The 22,106-nt window shown below is 34.3% G+C and overlaps 1 protein-coding gene across 1 annotated transcript in view; it reads right to left on the bottom strand.

The window, feature by feature from the left end:
* sntg1 (syntrophin gamma 1) overlaps positions 1-22,106 on the bottom strand; it is a 208,457-nt gene that overhangs the window by 83,891 nt on the left and 102,460 nt on the right. Inside the window, exons 3-4 of the mRNA XM_004915197.3 lie at positions 12,551-12,662; positions 4,631-4,684 (exon numbers count right to left, since the gene is read on the bottom strand). Coding sequence (XP_004915254.1) covers positions 4,631-4,657 — 27 coding nt within the window. The 5' untranslated portion in view covers positions 4,658-4,684; positions 12,551-12,662. The remainder of the gene's footprint in view (positions 1-4,630; positions 4,685-12,550; positions 12,663-22,106) is intronic.

Genomic DNA, 22,106 nt, shown 5'->3' with positions numbered 1-22,106 from the left:
ACAAATTCATGTCTTTTCTGCTAGAAAATCTGCGACAAAAAAACTGAACTGAAAAAATCGAGCATTAGTATATGCCCCCTTTAAAGTCTTTTTTTAGTCTTTTTTAGTTTGTTAAAAAAATAAAATGTTAACAGAAAATTAAAAAGAAACAAACAAATATGCTGTTTGTTTAAGTATTCAGTTCCCACAAGTTAACATTTTGTAAGGCTTCCTTTAGCTTAAAGGTTTATGTAAAGTATGTGTCATGATGCACCCTGTTTGGAAGGGATTTTGTTTGAAGAGGATCTTCAGATAATAATTGTGTTCCCAGTTTTCAAATAGTGCCACAGAGTCTCAAACTGATATCGACTGATAGCGACTTTTACTGGGACAGCACTGACACTCTTTATTTGCTTGCGCCTAGTAGTGATATGCGAATCTGTCCGTTTCTCTTCGCCAGAAAATTCGTGAAACCACAGTAAAATTTGAGAAACGGTGCCTATTTTGATGCGCCCCCGCGCCCATTTTGACGTGACTGCACTTAATTTGACGCAATCAAAACTTTTTTTTTTAAATGTGACAAATTTTTCCACAGCTTATTTTTGCAGAAGTTTTGCGCAACAATTTGCCAGTGGCGAAATGCAGAAATTCACTGTGAATCCATATCTGCTGAAAAAATTCACTCTACATAGAAGTGTAACATTTGGCTAAGCTTCAAATCTTTTGGGAGATGGGTTTATACTGCAGTATTTGCCAGTATTTTTTTTTTTTAAAAAAGGCCCAGTTACATATCAACCCAAATCTAAAACCATCAACCAATTTAAACACTATATAAAACACTAATAGGTTTTATTATTCAGTTAAATGGGAGCATTTGTCAAGGATCTAAATACCTTTGCAAGGCATTTTACTTTAAAATATAAAACGGTGAAAATAATTGTTTTACAAAATTAAACCTTTCCCCAAATGCTGATCTGATCACTGGATATTATACTTCGTTTTAAGCAAATAGTTGAGATTTTTTTTATCTTTTAAACCAGGAAATAAGAAAAGAAGTAAATTAGATGAGTAAGTAGGGTAGCTTAGCTTCTCTTGGACTTTCCTTAATAGCACAAATGTCACAGTCCTCTGTGTAATCTTTGTTCATCAGCAGAGTGCACATATGTACAAAGTGGCATGTTTAATCTGAGTGTCTGCAGAGAAGTAATTGCATTCTGCTTTGATAGATTTGATTATATCAGGTGCTTGCAAATGCAATCTAGAATAACTTTAGCAAGATTGCAAATCAGACTCTGAAAGAAGCATACTGAATCAGATAAAAGAAGTAAGCATAAGCATTATAGCACCACCATTTATCAGTGAATGATATTGGCATACAGATACTTTAAACTTTTGTTTTGTTGATATTCATAATTGCAGATTACTGTGGCTTTTAGGCTTCATCTGGACAAAATGCACATAGGGTACACATGAATACTGGCAATCTTAATGGTCTGTCTCTGTTTGTCCGTCTGTCTGTCTCTTTGTATCGCTTTCACAATTAATATGTATTTGTAATGTTTTTATACAGTACCTCACTATCTAAGCTTGGAGACAGTAAGAGCCAACAGTGGAGCCCAAGGTGTAGTCTGCAACAGATTAGTTGTAGGATGTAATATGGTAGAGTAAATAGGCATCTCTTGGCTTCTGAAGAAATATACATTGGACTTTCTGACCTTGATATTTGACTTTAAAGTTGAACCAACAATCACGAACCTGTGCCAGTATTAGGGTAAGGTCCTCCCTGAAAGCTTCATCTTATATATGATGTTATATTTATAGATATTAATCTTTCTTAGATGGACAAGTTGTGTGTTAGATGTAAAGTTGTGGCTGCACTATTGTTCCAACATTTTCAGAATAACAGATTTTTTCACTAATTTCTAAACACTTTAGTCATTCAGCATTATTTATGTAGGTTACCTAATAATAACTGGTTATTCATTTTTAATGGCTTTATGATTGGTTGTCATGGCATCCATAGGCATGGCAATGTAAAACAATTATTACCAGAAGCATGATTATACATGTTAAACAGATGCCACATATTTTGGCAATTTACCTTGTGTACCCAAGGCAATGTGCCACAGAACTGAAGTAAAACAAAGCAAACAAGTATAAAACAACAAATATTATTTTTAACAATTTGTCATTTTTCTCTTCTTTTTGGAAAAATGTTAAATGAACTGGTACATTCGCCTAGATCTCACAGAGATCTGTTTGTATGAGAGATCTAGGTAAAGGTCATCTGAATTTCTATTTTCAGTGCTGCTGGCATGACATTCTAATTACATCTAAATAAATCTAAATGCAGTAGCGGAGCAGCAATCAGAGGCACTGTATATAACAGCTTCTTAATATCTGTAAATATTATTTAAGGAGAGAGCATGCAAAATGTTTCATTACAAACCTTAAAGGTGTAAACACCGGAAATGTACAAATTCTTTTAATTAAATTAACAATTGGGGCAGGTTTATCTTGATTTGAATTTTTAGGGCAAAAATAGTGAATTTCCTGAAATGCATATTCTCAATTTATTAAGCACAAAAAACCTTAAACTCAAATATAAAAATCCAGCATCTAAAAGCTGGCAAGTTCATGTAGATGTAAATGGGAGTTGTTTTAACTAGGGATGGCCGAATCTGTCCCATTTGTAAAAAAAATAGGCACACAGAGGTTTTAGAGTTTTCAAGGTTTTTCAAATTAGAAAAAAAATAAGAAATTTCATTTTTGAGAAATCTGCTTAAAATGTCAAATTTATCAAGTGTGAAATTAGAGCTCACCACAGTAAAATCCCTCTGCTCTATATTCATTTTGATGGGATTTTTTGAGGCACATTTACAGTATCAATGAGTGAAACAGGAAGGGATATTTAGCAAAATTTAAATTTGTGCATTTTAGGGTTTTTTTCATTTTGAATAAACTCATTTTTGCCATCTTGAATGTTTGATTATTTATTAAAGAGTTTGAATCTGATAAAACCATGGGAAATCTGATAAAACCGGTCTACAAACTCTCAAAAAATTAAAAACATTTTGAATTAAAGAAATCACTTTTGAATTTTCAATTATTCAATAACTGAATAACAAACATTCATGTTTTGGAAGCTTTAACTTGAATTCATGCAAAAATTTGAATTCGAACATTAATATCTGTCCCTTGGTTCACTATTTAGAAATATGCCTATAAAAATCCTATAGAAAGTAATCTAAAGCAATGGAATTTTACTGTGCTGTGCTCTAATTTTACACTTAGGTTTCAACTTTTTCAAGATTTACAATGTGACAAAATGGCTAAAAATCCAAATTCGAGAATTTGTCAAGATCATGTAGAAGTCAATTGCAGATGTCCCTTCCCTGTAAAATACTTTTTTGATTTACTAAATGTCATGGAACATTCATGGAAAGAAGTTTTAGTATCAGCCCCTTAGTGTTTAGTTCATTAAATAGAAAAATATGATATTTAATAATAAGCTTCTGTGATGTTCCACATTTCCTAAGGAATTGAACCACTTAGACCACAACCTCCCATGATTTTACCTTTGTCTTTAATGTTGCATGTAGAAATACTGTTAATGCATACATACTGAAGATCCTTACCCATAACATCTCATAATTTAACCACAATTCAAAACTTAGCAGGGGAGAAAAGGGTAGTATTATCACAAATTTCACTATGTAAGAAATTTTGGTGCTCATATCTTTTGTTTAGGAATTAATATATTTTATTCATCTTGTTGTAAAGAACATTGTCATCTTTCTTAGTCTGTTTTGCTTCATTTGGCAATTATTATTTTTTTTTTATTCAAACACCTGGCACAACATGGGCCCCTTCAGGGGGTTATTGGTGACCTGTTATTTTACTGCAATGCTGTGAAATCATGGGTAAGATGCAATTTTGCTTACATAATGAGTCACCAGAAATGATACCCTGTTATACTAAGATATATATAAGATATTATTAGTCTGCTGGTGTCAATGCTGTAAATAAAACAATTAATATAAAATAACATTTAGCAACTTTTCAATTCTAGTTTTTACAACAAAAATCATGAATTTTAATTGGAGTTTCCAAAACTCAAATTAATTACGTTTAAAAAAAAAATTGAAAACTCAAATACAAATATTTGGCTTTTAAATGCTAGCAAGTTCATGTAGAAATCAGCTGTATTAGCAAAATTCAAGTAATTTTTCAGTCTGAGATTTCAAAATTAGAAATTTGCCAAAAAATAATGGCACTGCATTCAAGTTTTTCATGTTTTTACATGATCACATTTTTTTTAATTTTTTATTCTTATTACAGTACTGTCAATGTTTGTAAACTAGAAATGTTAATTAGTGATGAGTGAATCTTCCCAGAAAATTCACGAAACAGCAAAAATGTTGCACGTAAAAACTTTTTTAGACACGTACACTGTCTTTTTTATGCTGGTCATGTTTTTACGTGCACAACAATTTTTTTTTTACGATGGCAAATTTTGTCACCCCTTTCGCGAAATTATCCGCCAGTGGGAAAGCACGGAAATTCACTGCAAATCCATGCCAGGCAAATTATTTCAACCATCACTAATATTAATATTTTGTAGAAAGCGACATGACATTTACATACTCACCTCATCACATGTGTTCCGGAAATCCATATGCTGTGGCACTGATAGGGTATTTGTCTGTAAAAGACAAATTGTTGTGTAGAGAAGAGAGAAAAATACATTAAAATTAGAAGCATATTTAAATGTATTTGTACAATTTATAGTGCAAAGAGTTTACAGATACTGTGAAAGGAAACTAAGCTGCCATCTTGTGTAGAATTTGGTATAAAAGTATATTAGTCTATTAGGAAAATAAAAACAATATATATTGTATAACATTTTAAATGTCTGAGACTTTTATGAATGCACCAAATCCCAGATTCAATTAGTGATTTAGTCAAATCCAAGTCCCTTTTATTTTTTGCAGGATTTTTTCAGATTCTGAGATTCTGACAAATTTAAAGGAAAAGTAACACTAAAAATTTTCAACTAAAAATCTATTCTACCCTGCCCCAATAATTGCCCTATCCTGCACACCATTTATTATTTTTTATGCTTTATCAGAAAATACCTGCTAAAACTTGGCTTCCGGTCATTTGAAATAAGGCGATACGGCGATGCAGGGCAGAATCTACTATGCGACGATCGCTTGATCGATCCTAGCCTTCCTTCTGTATAGGAAGGAGTCAGGCTAGGATCAATCAATCGATCATCGCATAGTGGATTCTGCCCTGCATCGCCGTTTCACCTTTTTTTTTTTTTTTTTAAGAAGAGAAAACACAGGAACTCAAGGTTGCGCTACATGCTCCATGCTTCTCTTAAAAGATTAATGTTTACATTTATTTTCTAAAATAAATATTATCTTTAGTTTGATTTTTTTTTAAATTGTAATATTCATTTATTTTAGATGTTGCATATCTTCCTGTAGAGGTAAGCTGGTTGTAGTGAATACTCTCCAATATCCCTTTTAGTGGTGGCCTAGTGGCAGGGCAATTTATGTCCAACATTAAATCAGTCAGAAAAGTACTGGTTTACAAATTCGAAAAACTTGAAAATTTGAGTTAAAAAATATGGCCCACTTACTCAGAGTGAGATTGCATGCATTTTTGGCAATGGGCCTTAAAATAGGGGTTAGATGTATCAAAATGTGAGTTTAAAGCTTATACATGAAAACTCACCTATTTCTATGGGGATTTTTAGAAATAGTTTTGTGAAAAACTTCGCTAATGGCAAAATGGGGAATTTTGCAGCAAATCCATGCCTGGTGAAAAAATGTGTTCATAAACGTGGGTGAGTTTTTATGTATTAAGCTCTAAGCTCACATTTTAATAAATATGCCCCTAATAGAAGGAGAATAAAAACTATATAAGGAGATAACTAGAAAACTGAGATAACTATAAATCGACAAATTAATATGTATTATAGAGTGTGTCCCGTTTGGCAGCATTTTCCAATACTTGTGTGTTTGCGTTTTATTACTCCAAAGAGACTAACGTTTATCAGAGCACCAGTCACATGTCTGTAGGCACCTAGGAAAGTAAGGTAATTGCTAGCGCCATGTCAAATTTCAAAATTAAATACAGGTATGGGATCCCTTATCCGGAAACCCATTATCCAGAAAGCTCCGAATTACGGAAAGCCTGTCTCCCATAGACTCCATTTTAATCAAATAATTCAGAATTTTAAAACTGATTTCCTTTTTCTCTGTAATAATAAAACAGTACCTTGTAATTGATCTCAACTAAGATATAATTAATCCTTATTGGATGCAAAACAACCCTATTGGGTTTAATTGATGGTTTATTAATTTTTTAGCAGACTTAAGGTATGGAGATCCATATTACGGAAAGACCCCTTATCCGGAATACCCTTGGTCCCGAGCATTCTGGATAATGGGTCTTATACCTGTATAAGAAAAATCTTGCTTTTTAAAATATGGATTTCAATGCAGAATTCTGTTGAAGCTATGTTATTAACTGATGCATTTTGAAAAAAAACAAACAGCATTCCTTTAACTATCCTCTAAAATATATTTTTTTAGCCCTATTAGCATTTTAGCAAATGCAAAAATGCACATTATGTTGCACCTAGCACATCATTCACTTATAATAAATAAGGTTCCTTTTGTCACAACATAATTAATTGTGAGATTATTCTGTTTCAAAAATTGTTGTTGACTGAGGATCTTGATTTCCTGACTTGGGCTTCATTTATCATCATCGTGCATGGTCCCATTGGCAATTGGCTGTATATCAAAAAACTTGAACCGATTTTACATTCAATAAAACTAGTATTTAAGCTCATTTTAGTGAATTCAAGTGATTCTATAACATTTTTATGTTTAATTTAAAGAAGAAAAAAAGTTATTTATTTGTGACACCAAATAGCACAAGCATTGCTAGACTGCCTACTTCCCTATGCTTCACTTCCTCCAATCAATGCTGGACTGCAAAATCATTTCTGTAAAGGCTGTCATCATAAGGAACTGTTATATCTCGATGTTTACCTTCAATTAGAATTTTCTTTGTGATTTGTTGTCTCTTAGAATTCTGTTTAGATTATCTTTAAACAATTCTAAAATATACTCATTATTCTTCTACTTCTCTGATGAGAAGTCTGTCTTATTGGTTTCATTTTAATAATCTACCAAAATGTTTTTAACTTGTTAATTATTAATATTACCTATGTTTTGAAAGGGAATGTTCTTTGTTCTATGAAATAAGAAGAGGATGTTCCAGCCTGTGTCCTTAACTCCAACTGCCATGGCTATTTATGAAAAAAAGTAATTTGGAAATGTCAAAAAGGAAAAGTGCCCCAGATACAGTAACCCATAATATCCAATTAGCAGTTAGAATTTTACATGTTTCCTATTTGAAAGCAAACTGATTAGTTGGTCTGGGTTTGTAGACCCAGTGCAAACATATTTTATTATATTAGCCCCTTAGGCTGATACTGTAAATCAATGTCACAATCAAAATGAAAATACATAGAGAGGCAGATTTCTGATTTTCAAGGGATTTTAGAGGTTTTTGAAACCATGAATAATTTAATTTCCATTAATTTCCACTAAAACCTCAAATGTCTAGTCATTTATTAAAAGATCCAAATTGAAAAAGCATGAACAGAATAAAATGAGGAACATAAACAAAAAGAACACCATAACCTTTCATTTTTCAAGGTTTATAAGGCTTTATACGATTTTTTGTAAGAATTTGTGTACTTACAAACGACCCCCCCCCCCCCCCAGAAAACCTCTAAAATCTGGGCATTTATTCTCTACTAACATTAATAAAGAATTAATAAAACAAATAGCAGCATCTTGAGTTTGAGTCACGCACAGTTTTAAACTAGGCAAAAAAAAAAATTGATAGATGAAAGATGAAACAATGTGTGCTTTAATCTGGCTGAGAATACTGTGGGTATAAGCTGAAACTGTCACAAGTAACAGTTATAGTACAGTATCTTTTAATATTATGACTACTGATTCTGAGGTATCAAATTCTGACACGTATATTTCCAGATGGGAATTTGTCAGTAAAAAAAATAGGTTTACATGACATGTTCCTTATGTCTAAGGAAGCCACCCAGCTGAACAGTTGATACCTGAAAAGTATTTGAAAGATTTGAGCATATGACTGCCATTCTGTTCTAAATGTTTGCTCCCCAAGGTTAATTTCATGCAGGGAGAAAAGATTCAGACAATTATTTTAATATTCCACTAAATAATTCATTAATTAATTCAGGTATTGTTGAATGACATTTATAATGCCTGACAAATCGGCAACCTAGTGTTTTATTTTTTTCTTTTTATTGCATAGTTACATACAGTTACATAGATAAGCTGGGTTGAAAAAAGTCCATGAAGTTCAACTCTTCCAAGCAAACCCCAACGCACATACATAAACCCATACTGACCCATCTATCCACTCACATACACACCCATACTGACCTATCTATACACTCACATACAGACCCATACTGACCCATCTATCCACTCACATACAGACCCATACTGACCTATCTATACACTCACATACAGACCCATACTGACCTATCTATCCACTCCCATACAGCCCCATACTGACCTATCTATACACTCACATACAGACCCATACTGACCTATCTATACACTCACATACATAAACCCATACTGACCTATCTATATACTCACATACATAAACCCATACTGACCTATCTATATACTCACATACATAAACCCATACTGACCTATCTATCCACTCACATACAGACCCATACTGACCCATCTATACACTCACATACAGACCCATACTGACCTATCTATATACTCACATACAGACCCATACTGACCTATCTATACACTCACATACAGACCCATACTGACCTATCTATACACTCACATACAGACCCATACTGACCTATCTATACACTCACATACAGACCCATACTGACCTATCTATATACTCACATACAGACCCATACTGACCTATCTATACACTCACATACAGACCCATACTGACCTATCTATATACTCACATACAGACCCATACTGACCTATCTATACACTCACATACAGACCCATACTGACCTATCTATACACTCACATACAGACCCATACTGACCTATCTATACACTCACATACATAAACCCATACTGACCTATCTATACACTCACATACAGACCCATACTGACCTATCTATCCACTCACATACAGACCCATACTGACCTATCTATCCACTCACATACAGACCCACACTGACCTATCTATCCACTCACATACATAAACCCATACTGACCTATCTATACACTCACATACAGACCCATACTGACCTATCTATACACTCACATACAGACCCATACTGACCTATCTATACACTCACATACAGACCCATACTGACCTATCTATCCACTCACATACAGACCCATACTGACCTATCTATACACTCACATACAGACCCATACTGACCTATCTATACACTCACATACAGACCCATACTGACCTATCTATACACTCACATACAGACCCATACTGACCTATCTATACACTCACATACAGGCCCATACTGACCCATCTATACACTCACATACAGACCCATACTGACCTATCTATCCACTCACATACAGACCCATACTGACCCATCTATACACTCACATACAGGCCCATACTGACCTATCTATCCACTCACATACAGACCCATACTGACCTATCTATCCACTCACATACAGACCCATACTGACCTATCTATCCACTCACATACAGACCCATACTGACCTATCTATCCACTCACATACAGACCCATACTGACCTATCTATACACTCACATACAGACCCATACTGACCTATCTATATACTCACATACAGACCCATACTGACCTATCTATCCACTCACATACAGACCCATACTGACCTATCTATACGCTCACATACAGACCCATACTGACCTATCTATACACTCACATACAGACCCATACTGACCTATCTATCCACTCACATACAGACCCACACTGACCTATCTATCCACTCACATACATAAACCCATACTGACCTATCTATCCACTCACATACAGACCCACACTGACCTATCTATACACTCACATACATAAACCCATACTGACCTATCTATCCACTCACATACAGACCCACACTGACCTATCTATACACTCACATACAGACCCATACTGACCTATCTATCCACTCACATACAGACCCATACTGACCTATCTATCCACTCACATACAGACCCATACTGACCTATCTATACACTCACATACAGACCCATACTGACCTATCTATACACTCACATACATAAACCCATGCTGACCTATCTATACACTCACATACATAAACTATATATACCAACATCAATACTAACTGTAGGTATTAGTATCACAATAGCCTTGGATACTATGCTTGTTTAAGAACTCAGCCAAGCCCCTCTTATAGGCATTGACAGAATCTACCATCACAACATCACTAGGAAGGGCATTCCCCAACCTCACTGCCCTCACCAGTGATATACCAGCCACTATAGTCTGATCATGCATTTAGTGTCTTTAAAAATATATGGGCAGATGTTTGAATAAGCATTTGCATTAAGTGGTTCATGTCTTGTCAAAAAAACTACAAATAATTTACTATAAGGAAAACCCTGCATACAGATGAGCAGAATGTGTACAATAAATGCTTACTCCCAAATATCTGTATTCCTTTTGCAGACTTTTCACACACAGCTTTAAATATTTATTAGACAAAAAGGATGAAGAGATGAAAAGAACTACTTGATATTTGATAGATTCTTATTTACTCAGCCTTTTACATTCACTTTTCTTACAGAAATTAAAGTACTGGTCAAGGATTTAAACATAACTTACAGCCAGCCACTGTCTATCAGAGAGCAACAACTCTTCTGAAAATGCGACTAAATAAAAGATAGTTGCATTAGTTTAAAATAATGTTTACTGGCTTCCTAGAAAACATTTTACAAGAGAAGTTTTTACTCCACACAAATATTAATGTTGCACAAATTGTAGTTGGGATATTACTCACCATTAGTATAAAATCTTATTTAAGAATCTTGCCTAATTTGCAGTTCTCTATCTGTCTATGAAATTAGTAATAGTTTCGCTACCGACAGTGCTTTGGAATAAACAAAGGTTGCATAAGTCTACCAGGATAACTAGCCTCAAACAAACTTCAGCCAGGTATATTTTTAATTGTCAAGATATTCATCAATTACTTTTGATATGCTCAATAATTTACAGAATGGATAACACGGTAGCAATGTTTATGGCTATATTATGTTACAGTTTTGAAATAATATATATATAATTTCACGAAAATAGATGCACACCAGGAGACTATCTCTCATTAAAAACATGTTTTTTATTAATCAAAGTTAAAAGGAAAACAGGCCAACATTCAGTGTTATTCCTCAATACCCTGCAGGTAAACCCACATACAGGTAAAATATTTTCTATTAAGCATCATGTTACTTGTTCTACGACCCACATGATCTATTTAGTGACATGTCCATATGACCTCTCATATGTGGAAACAACAGATTTGAAACTTAGGATGAGGATGGATGGTCAACTTTCAACCATGAATACCTTAATTAGGGCAAACCAGTTGCTAAGCATTTTTTGGAGTTGATGCCCAGCTTCCTACTTTCAAATATATATATACCCCCACTGAAACATGGGGTGATCGTGCTTCACAGGGAAGTCTTTTGGATTAAGAAAGTAAAATTACCCCCCTAAGGCTTAAATGAACACTGTTCTTTTTTATGTTTTTGAGATGAATTAGTTTTTTTATGTATTTACTTTTTGCAACAATGTAATTAGGAAAGGATGTTGGGCAGATGTTGCACATTGATTGGTGAGTTATATATTGCTTGTTTTTAATGGAAAATGGTGTCTTGAGAAAGGTTCTAGATGTGAGCCAAAACACCAGCCTGTTTTCCTTTTTACTATGATTAACAAAAGATACATTTTTAAGAGATATTCTCTGGTGTGCATCTGTTTTCGTACAATTTTGTATTACTGGCTCAGATAATTAATTTTTTTAAAATTTTTGGTGTGCTGGAATTTTTGGACTCTCTCTTTCCCTCAGTAAGTACTGTAAGTTACAATTACTAGACACATTGGTAGATTCACCAGTAGTGACATGTTTAACCCTTCAGTTAACTAGGACAGCTTTCTTATATAGATCAACAGTTTTTCCTCTTTATTTTGAAGCTGTAGCACAAAAAGTGATTTTGGATCTGGAACTCTGGACCATTTCAGCGAATATATAATATAAAACCATTGATACCCACACTCATGTATTTGTTTAACTTGCACTTGGCAAATATGGCAAAGAAACTGCATGCTCCACAACACTTTCATTCTATACATCTGCCCTTTAATAAGCACAACATTTTATATTAGGCTTAACACCATCAAAGGGCAGATGTTGAGACAATAAATGTCAATATTTCAATATTTATTTCAATAATCTTCATACATTAAAGAAATAAGACTTACTAGTTGCTCATGAAGCAGTTCTGGTTGTGTAGAACAGATACTAAAATGTGTATCCAAGCATGAATCCAGATTCCGAGTCCTTGTGTCATTAGGTTGCAAGTAAAATAAACATCTGAAACAATAAATATTTATAATAAATATATAAATCAATAACTTTATGTAATAATGGTAGTTAAATACTGTATATTGTACAAATAATATCTGTAACAAGAAACTGAGTAGAAGTAAAACCTTGTAATGGAGAAAGCTACAGAAAAGTGTCTGTGGAGATCAACCAACAGAATGTCTGGGCTGAAGTAATTACTGAAAAAGAATTGTTGTGATGAATAAGCTGCTCAGTATTCACAACTGTGTGTGTGTTTAAATAGACGTAATCAGTAACAATACACTAAGCTCATGTCAGTTTTCTAATTTTACCATCAACAGTGCCTTTTTTCTGCTTTCTTTTCAGGAAAAATAGTTTGGTTTCAAATTTCATTTGAGATTTTAAAGAGTCACTGTACAAGGTCTTATGTGATGGCAATGGCATCAATAACAGCGGTGGAAAAAGAAAAAAAACATACATAATCTGGTAAACATATTTCCATCATTTTATCAGTATTTCTAATTTGCAGCGGAAAAATTCGACACACAACCAAAAAATATTTTTAGATGATAATTTCTAGTTCAAGTCTGAACATCTTATGGTAGCCATTCCTAGCCATGACAATGGCACATAAATAAACAGCTTCCAAGAAAGAGTTGGCCTAGAGTTGACCTAGAGGTCTAGACAGCTAGAAGCCTATAGGACCTATGTGGATACCCTGTGCATTTGGAGAAGCTACATAACACATTGGCCCCACTCTGTGATTATTTCAGCTACATTGTGATTAGTTATACAATGTAGAATGTTGTTCTTCACTCATTCATGCCTCTGATGGCTGTGAAATTATTTTCAGTTGGTCTAAAATTGTTTTTTTTTTTAAAGTTGGCACATATTTACATATAAGACTTGTAAACAAACTTAAAATAGTACAGGTATGGGATACCTTATCAGGAAACCCATTATCCAGAAAGCTCTGAATTATGGAAAGCCTGTCTCCCATAGACTCAATTTTAATCAAATAATTCAGAATTTTAAAACTGATTTCCTTTTTCTCTGTAGAAATAAAACAGTTCATTGTAACTGATCCCAACTAAGATATAAAAAATCCTTATTGGATGAAAAACAATTCTATTGGGGTTAATTAATGATTTATTGATTTTTTAGTAGACTTAAGGTATGGAGATCCAAATTACGGAAAGACCCCTTATCCGGAATACCCTTGGTCCCTAGCATTCTGGATAACGGGTCCTATACCTGTACTTTTTAGTATTAATATCTGCCACAGACAATGTATGGTACAAAGTATTTGAAGTTAGAAAAGAAGGGAAACAACTTATTTCCATTTTAGGAAAAGCCATATAAGGCATAAGGTAGGAGGACCTCTATGGCTATTACGAAGTCCAGGAGATTGCAGATCACTTGTTATGTATTCCTGATGGAAAGTGGATTAGTGTATTAATCGGGGCATTGTGATTAAGACATTTGAGTGATTTTATGATTTTTAACTTGTCTGATCTACATGTAAACTAAAAGTTTTGCTTTCATATCAGTAATGAAGAAGGCTAGCATTAATCTATCCTGTCTATCCAATTCATGGACCAGAAAAAATTGTCATTAAAACATGCTTTTTTATAACAACAATAAACAGAATGTGTGCTTTTCTAACAGACATAACTTAATAACAATATTTATCACTACTGATTTATTCACCAGACTTCACACTCATCTCAGCAGCCTTTCTAGCAGGTTTTGCAGCTCTGGGGTCCTGAGATTTTGTATGTTCCTTCTGTGTCTGCTGCGAGCGTTTTCTACTGGGACTCAAACCCTCTAAAAACCAAAACCCTTCTGTGTGTTTATGTGACTGGGGCTAAAGATTGTATGTTCCACTGATAAGGAGACTAATAGCACTAATGAACAAACCCTATAAAGCACTGGAAAACATGTTTTAGTGATGGAGGGGAGTATTTTAGTACAAATGCAAAAGGTATTAGAAATTGTATTAGCATAAAATTGAACATCACAATTATTCTGTATTATTTGAAAACATAATTATGTCACAATGGCAGAACTATGAATACATTAGCATAGTAAAAGAATGTTAAAAATATTTTCCCGCAGCCACAAACCATCCTGGAGCCATTAATGATGTATCATATTGCAAAGCTAAAAACAGTTTTGCTAACAACAGAAACACAATTGATAAATCTGAAATATTGACCTGAAAAAATGTGATTACTATTCTTTGCAATGGTAATCTTGGCTGAAACCTTCCCACTTTAAACCCTTTTCATCATCTTCATCAACATTATCATCATCTATAGACCTAAAATGTATTTTTTTTTCGTGGCCCGAATTTTTCGCGGCGGCGACGAAAAAGTTGCACAAAATATACGATAAAGTCGTAACGGCGAGGAAAAAGTCGCGCAAAATACGAAAACATTGTGACGGTGACAAAAAAAATCGCAAAAATACCGATCATTACGGAAAAAACGCATTCGGACGCTTTCGGACGTTCGTGGATTAGTAAATGAGCCCCTAAGATTTTGTAGCAAAGTGCAGTATGTCGTAAAAGGATGAAATAGAATCATAGAAAGGCAAGAGCAGAGCTGTATGGATAGAGATTCCCAAACCTATGTTTTTACAATTTCAAAGTAGACTAAAGAATGTGTTGTAATACCCTGTGCAGAAAAACACAAGATCAGAGATACCAAACAGGAAATTTGATGCTGACAGTCAGTCATGTGAAATGAGAGAATCGTTAAAAAGATTTGCCTTACAGACAAGGAATCAATATCATGCATCAATATGACTCTCTGCCTCTAAGAAACTTTGGTTAAACAAGGCTTTTATGTTAATGAGTTATTACCTGCTTTTGTGTAGCTTGTCAATGTATGCTCCATATACAATTCACTGTGGTTTTAGATTGCTAACACAATCATGCTGATGGCAGATACTTTATGGGTATTTTTATGGATCCATATTTTACTAGTGTATTATACTATCCATTTCAATATGGAGGTAATACATTCAGGGCTGAATGTCGTTGGCCTAATGAATTTAGTAGTACTGTAACACTAAGGGGGAGATTTACTAATCCACAAATGGTCCGTAGGCGTCCAAATGCGTTTTTTCGTAATGATTGGTATGTTTGCGACTTTTTAATCGCCGTTGCGACTTTTTTCATCGCCGTTGCGACTTTTTCGTATGTCCCGCAATTTTTTCGTCGCCGTCGCGACTTTTGCGTATATTTTCCGTGACTTTTTCATCGCCGTTGCGAAAAAATTGGATTGGTTTTTCTGCTGTTTACTATAGCTCAATCCGAAAAAATCGCGATGGCAATGAAAAAGTCAAGCAAAATACAATAAAGTCGCGACGGCAACGAAAAAAGTCGCAATAAATACGAAAAATCACGACGGCGACGAAAAAATCACAACATTTTCCTTTACAATACGATTTTTTCCTTTTGGGATTCGGATTCGTGGATTAGTAAATCTGCCCCTAAGATTTGCATATAGTATTAAACCCTTTTCAGTTTTTGCTAAGGGGTCCAGCTTAACTTAGATCTTGTCCTAAATATATTTTATTAGGTTTACTGCTGGTATTCTCAGCCTCAGCTGTCACATACACATTTCCACATTTTTAGAATATTGAAGCAAGACCACAAATCTATTAAAAAACAATAGATTTAGGCAAATACCTAAAATCCAGTATCAAAAGTGGCACAAAGATATTCAATGTGTCATCTTCAACACATACAGTAATGATGTCAGGATTTCCTAAAACATGCAGTGAAGTTAATAGGATTGGATAAACTTTAAAATCACTAAACTATTATATTGTTGGTGTGCAGATACATTAGATGTCCTATATCACCTTATTGTGACCTGCTCCAGATCTTAAATCAACAACAACTTTCAGTGATAATTTGATGATAACAGAAGGCATAATTACAACGAGCCCATCTGTACCGAAAAGTTCCAAACTAACCATTTGTCTTACTTTTGCTGGATTGCAAAATGTTTCTTAATAACTAGAATGTATCAAAGACAGAATTACAGATGGTTATGTACACAAAACATAGAAAGAAATAGCCAGCGCTCGGTCTAACCCACGCTGTAGACCGAGCGCTGGCGATTTCTTTCTCTGTTTTGTGTACAAATTGTTGCCAAATTTTGCTTCTAGCTGCTATGTAGCCTTTAAACCAATGAATCACTTTCATGTGTGTGCTAATGAGCTGGGGCTTAAAAGCTCCCTGCTTTTTCACTAGAGCCTTTTTGAGCTAAAGGTAGGTGCAATAGGTCTTACTACTCAGTCACATTGTTTTCTGGGGGACTTTATTTTAATTGCATCACAGACTCAAAGTCATTAGACAGTGTAGGACTCACGTATAATGAGGGGCCTTGACGTGGCACGTGAGCTTACATATTTTGGCCAAAGTGTGGTACTAACACCTAATTTTTTGTAAAAATTATTTTTAAAGGCAAACTAAGCGCTGGCAAACTTTCTTTCTCTTTACAGATGGTTATGGACTGGCTAATTAATTATTCAAATTATTCAGCCAATTGGTCATGTGCATGCCCCCCCTACATTGTCCAAAGGGGCTGCGGCTCTGGTTCCAGGGTATTAAATGAAAGCTTTTAGACACATAGCTATTGATGAGCAAATCTGTCTCGTTTCGCTTTGCCGAAAGATTCACGAAACGGCAAAAATATTGTGCCTCAAAAAAAAACAACTTTTGTGCGCGTCAATAGAATTGACAAGTGAGACAATTCTTTTGATGCCAGCGGCAATTTTTGGATGTGCACACTTTTCCGCTGTGAATTTTGACGCCCGTTTCAAAAAAAAATCCGTCAATGGCGAAAACACTGAAATTTGCCTGACGAATTTTTTCGTCCATCACTACACATAGCTTAAAACTAGTCTTCACTGATAGGACTGCTTTTGTAAGTAATGTTACTTGAAGCTCCTAAACCTGACTGTTTTGCCAACCTGACTGCCCCTTCTCAGCCTGACAGTTATAGCTTCTAATGCTAACGGCCTCCTGCTGCACAAATATGGCAGCCCCCTCATAGAGGAACTTGGGGGATCAGATTGGTAAAAGCATTGGGCAGATACTTTTAAGGCAAATTTATAAATAGCATGCAAAGACAATGTTATAATGATGTAAAAAATGGTTTTAAGATTATTTACCGCAAAGGTCCATGTCCATGCATTTTAATTTTTTTGTTACTATAAGAAATATTTCAATAATTTATGTAGCAACTGACATCACTAAAGATTCACATATCTCATTGGCATTTGATCTTTGTTGTGAAGTCTCTAAAAGCATTTTATAAATAAAATGTAAAATGTATTCAAGGTGTTGATGTGTATGATGAACATTATAATACATGCATGTGAAAGCTTGAGAAGGATTCTTTCAAAGCCCACTCTTTATTCTTATATAATTATATAAATTAATCATGTTCCAATTGTTAAACTAAAGATTTAGGTCAGTGTTTAGGTTATTTGAACTTAGGTAAAAGTTAGTAAAGTGTCAAGTTATGTAGGAGCCTATTTATTAATATTTGAAATTACACTTCTTCGAGAAAATCACAAATAATTTTCCAAATTATAGTTCTGTAGTTTCCTGAACTTCTATTTTCATGATTTATTAATCAAAAAATCCAAAACATTTTAACAAAAAGACATGCTAATACCATGCATGTATTTGCAGTGAATTTCCGTATTTCACCATTGGCGAATGGTTTCTCTAAACTTCAGCAAAAATTTGTGCTGAAAAATTACTTGTGTGTCAAAAAAAAGTCACAGTCACATCAAAGTGGGTGCGGTTGCTGCAAAATGGGCGCGGTCACAGCAAGAAAAAGACAGTGTAACAAAAAAAAGGGGACGACAAAAAAGTTGCACATTTCACTGACTTTTTGCCTGTTCACAAATTTTCCGGTCGTTTTCAGGGAAGCAAAACAGGACAGATTCCCTCATCACTAATTATGACATTTGAGGGATCTTATGCATATGAAAAAAATTTGCGGCCGTGTCAAAATAGGTACGGTTGCATTGAAAATAGGCGCGGTTGAGGCAAAAAAAGATGAGCGAGACAAAAAAATTATGCGACATGCACGTTTTGCGGATGTTTAACGGTTTCACTAATTTTCTTTGTTTCACAAATTTTTTGCGAAGCCATATGGGGGCAGATTCGCTCATCCCTAGTGCTAGTAAAAAAACTGGTAAACTTCCATAAATATCAGTGGGAGGTGCATAAGGTGTATCTCCAAACTTCAAGCTATTTATGTTAAGTATTGACTTTGTTGACTTTGTAAAAATGAATAGTACAATGCCATTTTCATTGTTCTCACAATTATGTTCTGCAAATAAACACATTTTTCAGATTTGTTTTTTGTAAAAAGTTGAATCAAATCAGTATTTTTTCCAAATTAAATGAAAAAAACTAAGTTTGAATTAGAAAAACAACAAATCTGCCAAATGTATATATGTACAAACAAAACTGTATAAATACGTGCTACTTTGATTTTGTGCTAAATTGCAGGTTTCTCATTAGATAAAAATTTTGGACATCATAGTCCTGTGAAAAGGCAAAATAAAGCAGTGTTAGCCAGTTTGGCATTCTTTCTTAAGGATAATTATGGTTATCTTAATATGCACTTTTGTCTTTAACTGTTCCATGCACCATTAGTTTATTCTGAGATAATTATAACTATGTACAGTTTAAATAGAAACTTACAGCTCATTTAAAGAATATATCCCAATATTGTGACATTATTCAGAAGTTACCTTCTCTGATGGATACTTTAATAGTTGGCAGATGTACAAGTGCAGCTTGTATCACAGAAAGAATGTGTAAATGCTAACGCATCTTTTACTTCTCATTTGTAAAATACATAAAAAGATTATGGTTTTTTACAATACAAGCACATATTTTCCATCTGATCAGATACAAAAAATCATTGAGACCAGCATTCAGTAGATACATAATTGTGGGTGCAAAAAAGTATCAACTTTACAGATTAGAAATAACGTCTTTGCACAATTCCCTGCTTTGTATGTCATTATTACATGTATCCCACTGTCATTTTTTCAATTCTTAGGTTCGATTGACACACTTATTATGTGTATTAATGTGCATTTGTCCTGAGCTTTTTTATTTCGTTAAACACACCCTGTTTTCATAACAATGTATTTTGCAAAGCAACCAAGGAGTTATTGTTGTGTTTCACAGAAGCTGTTATGTATATCTGTGACCACTGAGGCCAGAATTCTGCTTTATAAAGCAAGATTAGCCATAAAAAATAAACTGTTGATTGAAAAACAGATGGATAAGACATTATTACAAACTTTTCTTTTATTTGCTACATGAAACCTTATATTTACTGCTCAGCCTGACATTTCCATTCAGTCTCTAAGCAAACTAGGAGGTACAGTTGAACCAGTAGCGACATAGCACTTCTCAATTTATCAAGAAGATTAACATCAGATGCTGAAGGTCAGTTGGGAGATTAAAATAGTGAGCAATTCTAATCTGTAGCTGCTTAGACAGTTCTGAACTGAAGAGTTAGATCTGGAGTATGGGTATGCCATGCAACATATTGCTGCTCTTTATCTCCCAGTACAATCAAGACAAGACCACAAGACTGCAACAAGAAATCTCACTCCAATGTAAACAGCTGATAAGGTTCTTACAAAGCTTAATAAATGCGCTATGGAAACTACATGGCTGCCTGGGAGATCTTATCTGATCCCATGCTGCATCAGTTTTATCATTCATGATGCTTTATCAGGTATGGGAAAGCACTATGCTTATCTGATTTTAAGATATATTCTAAAGAAATATATCAAGGTTTGTGAGCCATAGACTTTTTTTTTTACCAAATGTTGTAAAGATTGTACATATTTATCTGTAACTATCATTAGAAACTCCTTTAAATTCAGGTCGAAGTTCGTTATAAAAGCTCCTTTTAAATACCATTTCATTAGGTAGTATACATATAAACTAAAAAGGGAATAAAAATGCTTTTATTTATTGGCATGGTTCACTATATGGTTCAAACACATTCATTAACCAGTTAAAATGGCTGTAATTATTGCTCCCAAGCTCTGGTATTGATGGTCATTACTATGTCAAACCTCTATTAACTGGAATATGGCTTTTATTGGTATCCTTAACTATTCATTAAAATAAAACAATAACCATAAATAGAGCAAAAGAAGCATCTAAAAAAACACAACTTAAATACAATGCATGCCATTGGGTGTTATTTCATTATACTATGAATAACTAGCTAACACAAGCCAAACCTAATATAAATCAGCAGTGATAGGTGCCAGTATGCTGTTTTTACAATATTATCATTAAATGTTTTAATTGATGCAAATAATAATAATACTGTACTAAAAATCTACAAGATGAATTCACATTTACAGCATTCAAAAAGATAATCTGTTTGCAGAGATAATAAAGCCATATACAGTACAATACTTCAATACCTGTGAATAATTCAGGACCCCAGAATAACCGTATCAAATTTTAGGGAATGGTGCATTTAGGGCAGTATACCCCCTGTTTAAGCAGTAGTTGAATTATTAAGGTTTGTGCTGACTATTTTGTACTAAGCAGGTAAAAAAAATAAATTCCACATCTTGTTTGCAGGAGCACAATCAAACCACAGAGAAACCCTCTGTATAAACAAACTCCTCCCTTCTAGATGAAGCCTGTTTTATACTTTGAAAGGGAAGCTCATTATACAGATGTCTTCTCAGTGGACTGCTGATTTGTTTTAATTGTTTTCATGAACAAGAAGTAGAATGTGTCGGCCTTCAACTTCAGATTTTGTCCTGTTAATGCAAGAAATAACAAAGGCTATGCCTATGTCAGCAGCATTAAGTTAAAGATGACCCAATGGAAAAAAATACCAGTAACCCTAAATAAGTGATGAGTAAATTCTTTTGCCCTGGTACAGTTATGTGGCAAAGTCACATTTCCACCAGTAGCAAACATTTTTGTGAATACACACTAGGGTTTTGTCATGCATTTTTTTTAACAGAAAAAAAATGACAATTGTACTTTTGTACCAAAAAAAACCAACGTCATTATTAAAAGCCCCTTGCCTTGCTTGTCAATCAACTGGTTTGGAGACCCCCCAGCTTTCCCTGTCTCTAAGAGCTGTCTGGATGTACAATATACTCAGTGCCTACTGATCAAGATCAGAATATTTATTGAAATCTTTAAAGCTTTTGAATGAATACTGTTGGGTTCTTGCTAACACAAGTAGCATCTACAGTTTAGTGATAGCCTAGAGCAGGGGTCCCCAACCTTTCTTACTCGTGAGCCACAGTCAAATGTAAAAAGACTTGGAGAGCAACACAAGCACCATAAAAGTTCATGGAGGAGCCAAATAAGGGCTGTAATTGGCTATTAGGCAGCCTCTATGCACATTATCAACTTACAGGGGCTTT

The sequence above is a fragment of the Xenopus tropicalis genome, chromosome 6, assembly GCF_000004195.4.
Source record: "Xenopus tropicalis strain Nigerian chromosome 6, UCB_Xtro_10.0, whole genome shotgun sequence".
Taxonomy (NCBI): Eukaryota; Metazoa; Chordata; class Amphibia; order Anura; family Pipidae; genus Xenopus; species Xenopus tropicalis.
Note: the sequence above shows the minus strand (reverse complement) of the source record. Positions and strands in the feature narration are given on the sequence as shown.